This window comes from Penaeus monodon, chromosome 2 (assembly GCF_015228065.2).
Source record: "Penaeus monodon isolate SGIC_2016 chromosome 2, NSTDA_Pmon_1, whole genome shotgun sequence".
In the NCBI taxonomy this organism is placed as follows: Eukaryota; Metazoa; Arthropoda; class Malacostraca; order Decapoda; family Penaeidae; genus Penaeus; species Penaeus monodon.
Window position 1 is genome coordinate 13,506,327 of NC_051387.1, and position 5,000 is coordinate 13,511,326.

Below are 5,000 nucleotides of genomic sequence, written 5' to 3' on the forward strand. Positions count from 1 at the left end.
TTGAAGATTACTTAGCCGCGTAAGAAATACAGTATCTATATCAGTAAACTATCATTGTTCATTATATAAATATATATATATATATATATATATATATATATATATATATATTTATTTATTTATTTATTTATTTATTCATTTATTTTTTTTTTATTTATTTATTTTTTTTTCAAAATTACACCATTCTACACAACTACAAACACAATTAATTAGAGATCAGCATTTAAGAATATTTCTGACCAAACGTATTATCACTATTCATCAAAACAAAAGCGCATATTCATTGAGTTTTATCAAAGGGTCAGTTTTGTGCACTTCTTAGTCTCTACTTATCAAATTCAATATCAATATATATTCTTCTTATAACTATTTCCCCCCCTCCCCCCCGCCCTATAGCTGAGGCACCCCAGGCCACGACTCCTGACCCTCTAGAGGCGCTGCCTTGTGATCCTCAGGACTGCCAGTTGCCATATTGCCACTGTTCCTTCGATGGCACCGAGATTCCCGGAGGAATGAGAGCCGAACAGGTACGTAGTTGGCATCAGGATCTGAGGTGGTCATTTGCACATACTTTGAAGGATCAATATTATTATTAGTGTTTTCATTAGAAACTGTAGTTACTTTTCTTATAAAAAAAAATGTAATAAATGAAGAGAAGAATTATGTATCCGATTTCAGTGAATATGTACCAAATAAATCGTGATCAGGGTAACCCACCACAACTTTAAGAGATTAATAAATCCACAATGAAGATTCAGAAATTAACTCAAACATGCCGTCAAAAAGCACAGATTCTCAAACTCATCCTCCACCTTCTCTCGCTCCTACTTTACAACCCCGCAAAGAAAAAAGAAAAATAGAAAAAAAAGAGAAAAAGAAAGAAAAAGGAAAGAAAGAAAGAAAGAAAGATTGAAAGAAGGAAAGAAAAACAACACCAACCAACCAACTAACGAAATCTAAACCCCCCAGGTTCCTCAAATCATCATGCTTACCTTCGACGGCGCCATCAACGACCTGAACTTCGACACCTACAACCAGATCTTCCTCGAGAACCGCACCAGCCCCAACGCCTGCCCAATCAGGGGGACTTTCTTCGTCTCCCACGACTACACCAACTACCAGCTGGTTGAGGAATTCTACAGCCGAGGGCACGAGATCGCCCTTGGAACTGTGACGTAAGATTTTTCGCTATTCGCTTGTTGTTGTTGTTGTTGTTATCATTATTGTCATTGTTTTAACATTATTATTGTCAGTATTATTATTATTACTATTACTATTATTATCACTATTATTGTCAATATTATCATTACTATTATTATTATCATTATTATTATTATTATTATTATTTTATTATTATTATTATTATTATTATTATTATTATTATTATTATTATTATTATTATTATTATCATTATTATTATTATTATTATTATTATTATTATTATTATTATTATTATTATTATTATTATCATTATTATTTCCATTACCCTTATTATTATCAGTATGTAATAATGCATATTCGATTTGTATATATTCCTTGCTTCCGTTTTTTTTTCATTCTTTTCTCTCCTTTTCTCAACCGTCTCTCCTATTCTCCCTTTTCTCTTTCCCTTTTCTCTTAAACCATACTTCCCTTTTCCCTTCTATCTCCCTTCCATTTTTCGCATTCCCCTCCCCTATTTTCTCTCCATTCCCTTTTCCTTTTTCTCTCCCCATTTCAATTCCCCTTTCTTCTTCCCCATATTCCTTTCCTTATCATTTTCCCCCCAATCCTTCCTCCTTCTTCTTCCCTTATTATCACTCCTCTACTTCTTCCTTCTATCTCCTTCTCCTTATTATATTATCTCTATCCCTTCTAATTTCTTCTTCACCATTCTCCTTCCCTTTCTATATCTCCTCCACTTCTTCTTCTCCATTTCTCCTTCCCTTATCATTTCTCCCCCACGTCTTCTTCCTATTATCTTTTTCTTATTATTTCTCCCCCACTTCTTCTCCATTCTCCTTGCCTGATATTTCTCCCTTACTTGTCCCTCCCCCCTTCTCCTCCTCCATTTCCCCACTTTCATCATTTCTCCCCCAACTCCTCCTTCCCCATTTCCTTCCCCCCCCATTCCCACCCCCTTTCTTCCCCTCCCCCACCTCCTTCCCCCCAACCCACCCCATTTACATTTCTCCCCACGTTTCTTCTTCTCTGACCCCTCCCTCTCCCTCCTTCCCTCCCCTCTTTCTCCTTTCCCCCCCACCTCCTTCCCTATTTCCACCCCTCCCATTCCCCTCCCCCCCTTTTTTATAATTTCTCCCCCCCTCCATTCCTCCCCCCTTTTTTATAATTTCTCCCTCCATTCCTCCCCCCTTTTTTATAATTTCTCCCTCCATTCCTCCCCCCTTTTTATAATTTCTCCCCCCCCCCTCCCCCCCTTTTTATCATTTCCCCCCCTCCCACGTTTCTTCTTCTCTGACCCTCTCCCCCTCTCCCTCCTTCCCTCCCTCCGCAGACGTCGCTCAGGCCTCGAAGACGGAACCTACGAGGAATGGGTCGGCGAGATGGTTACCATGAGGGAGATTCTCAGCTCGTTCGCCGGCGTGAGGAAAGCTGATATGTTGGGCATGAGAGGCCCTCATCTCAAACCCGGCAAGAACTCACAGCTTGAGGTGAGTTGAAGTGAGGCCTAAAAAAAGTGGGGAGGGGAGGGGGGGATATGTTGGTGTTAGGGTGGTGCTGGGTGGGTATGTTGGTGGTGTTGGGTGGGTTTGTGGGTGGTGTTGGTGGGTATGTGGGTAGGTTGGTGGGTTGGTGTGTGTGTGCGTGGGTATGTGGGTGGTGTTGGGGAATATGTGGGTAGCTTGGTGGGTATGTTGAGGATATATGGAGGATTAGATGAGTATGTGGTGCTGTAGGCGGGTATATGAAGGGTAAATAGGAATTGGGTGAGATATGTAGATGGTGAGATTAGGAAAGCATTTAGTGGGGAGGGTGGCTATGCAGCTGTTGAGAGTAAGGGAGTAGGGGTGGGGGGGTGGGTTGGGTGGATATGTGGTCGGTGGGGTTGGGTATACATGTTTGTGGGTTTATGTGGTGGGGTTGGGGAGGTATGTGTATGATTGAGTGGGTTGTATGTGTTAAGGGAGATGTGCGTGTGCGTTTGTTTGGCTATGTGTCTCTTGTGTCTCTGTGTGTATCACTTGAGTTTGAGGCTGTTGATTTCTTTTCTTTTTTTTTTTACTAAATAATTTCAATACTTGTTATATACAGATTTTCCCCTCGTCTTTATCGAACCTTAATCCTCAATACTTACTAGTCTATCCAACACCATCTAATTCACTTATCTCCTCATACTTTCCCTCATTCTCACCAACGTTCACTGTCAGTCCTAAAACAATACATCCCTTATGCTCCACCCCCACCAACACAACCCTAATCCCCCCCCCACCAAACACAGGCCTTATACACCCAACACAGCCCTTATACCACGCCCCTAACGCAACTGTTATACCCCCAACACAACCCTTATGCAACCCCCAAACACAACACTTATACCTCCAACACAACCCTTATACTCCCCCAACGCAACTCTTATACCCCCAACACGACCTTTATGACGCCCCCCCCCCACCCCAACGCACCTCTTATACCCCCAACACAACCCTCATTCCGCCCCCACCTCTCCTCCTGAACACAACCCTCTAACCCTTTCCCTTCTGCAGGTGATGAACGACTACGGTTTCTCTTGGGACTCGACCCAAGCCCCCACAAGTCCCGTGTGGCCCAGTCTTCGATCAAGTCCTCACGCGTGCCCTGAGCGTGCACTCGATAGTAGCAGGGTTGTCGTTTAGGCGGAGTACATGTTGATACAATATAAGTAGTCTTATTCATTCCACAAGTGTCCCTTGACTTGCGTTTTCAGAGTACAGGGACGATAATCTCTACGCGCAAAAAGATAGGATTTAAAATACATATATAAACGATGTATATTCTTTCATAGTCTGTTCTTTTGAACTGTATCATAACCAGAAAAACGGGAAAAATCCACAACGATAAAGATGAACTTTACCAAAGACTGATCAGAAGGACGGCTTCACTCTGCAACTGACATCACTCTCACTCACGCCAACAGAACGTGGGAAATGCCAATGAATTCAGCCACTATAACGAACTCAACAGTTCGAAGGACTCTCATGCCACTCCCTACCAGGAGCTCAGTGGGTAGAAGACCGATGAAGTGTCCTACTTCACGCAACTTCCAGTCTCAGGTTTCGGTTCTGCCCTTTCTGGAGTGCGCTCTTTAGACAAACGATGTCCTTCTTCATCTCTCTCGTCCACTCCACGGTCTCGGTTCTCCTGTCTTCCTCTTCCTTCTCTTCCTCTCTTCTTCTCGTCTCGTCTCTTTCTGTCTTTTTCTTTCTTTCTTTCTCTCCCTCTCTCTCTCTCTCTTCTCTCTCTCTCTCTCTCTCTCTCTCTCTCTCTCTCTCTCCTCTCTCTCTCTCTCTCTCTCTCTCTCTCTCTCTTTCTCTCTCTCTCTCTCTCTCTCTTTCCCTCCCCCTCTCTCTCTCCCTTTCTCTTTCTCTTCCTCTCCTTCCAGATAACACAGACGCTTTTTTTCATTTTTCTCTAGTATTTTCCATGTATATTTTCCCGTCCTCTACGTTTTTTATCTCTTAGTTTCTTGTATCATTTTTTATTATTATTATTAATGAGAGTTTCTTGCTTCTCCTTCAGGGCCCCTTACATGCTGGCTCTCTCGACCAACTGGTTCCAAACTCCAACCCAAACCAACGGACTTCTCGCCTTTATCGACTGGACTATGTGAGTTCATGTGGCGTGTCACTGTTTTCCAGGCACGCAGGATGGTATACCGTAGTGTGTGTTTTGGTGATAATAATTTTATTTTTCTTTATTCAGTAAAATTGTATGTTAAAAAGGATACAGTACACACACACACACACACACACACACACACACACAACACACACACACACACACACACACACACATATATATAT

General features: G+C 42.2%; 1 protein-coding gene across 1 annotated transcript in view; it reads left to right on the top strand.

Annotated features, from left to right (window-relative positions):
- LOC119578074 (chitin deacetylase 1-like) overlaps positions 1-5,000 on the top strand; it is a 27,893-nt gene that overhangs the window by 21,614 nt on the left and 1,279 nt on the right. Inside the window, exons 4-10 of the mRNA XM_037925799.1 lie at positions 397-527; positions 970-1,175; positions 2,495-2,651; positions 3,705-3,813; positions 3,905-3,929; positions 4,115-4,256; positions 4,613-4,803. Coding sequence (XP_037781727.1) covers positions 397-527; positions 970-1,175; positions 2,495-2,651; positions 3,705-3,813; positions 3,905-3,929; positions 4,115-4,256; positions 4,613-4,803 — 961 coding nt within the window. The remainder of the gene's footprint in view (positions 1-396; positions 528-969; positions 1,176-2,494; positions 2,652-3,704; positions 3,814-3,904; positions 3,930-4,114; positions 4,257-4,612; positions 4,804-5,000) is intronic.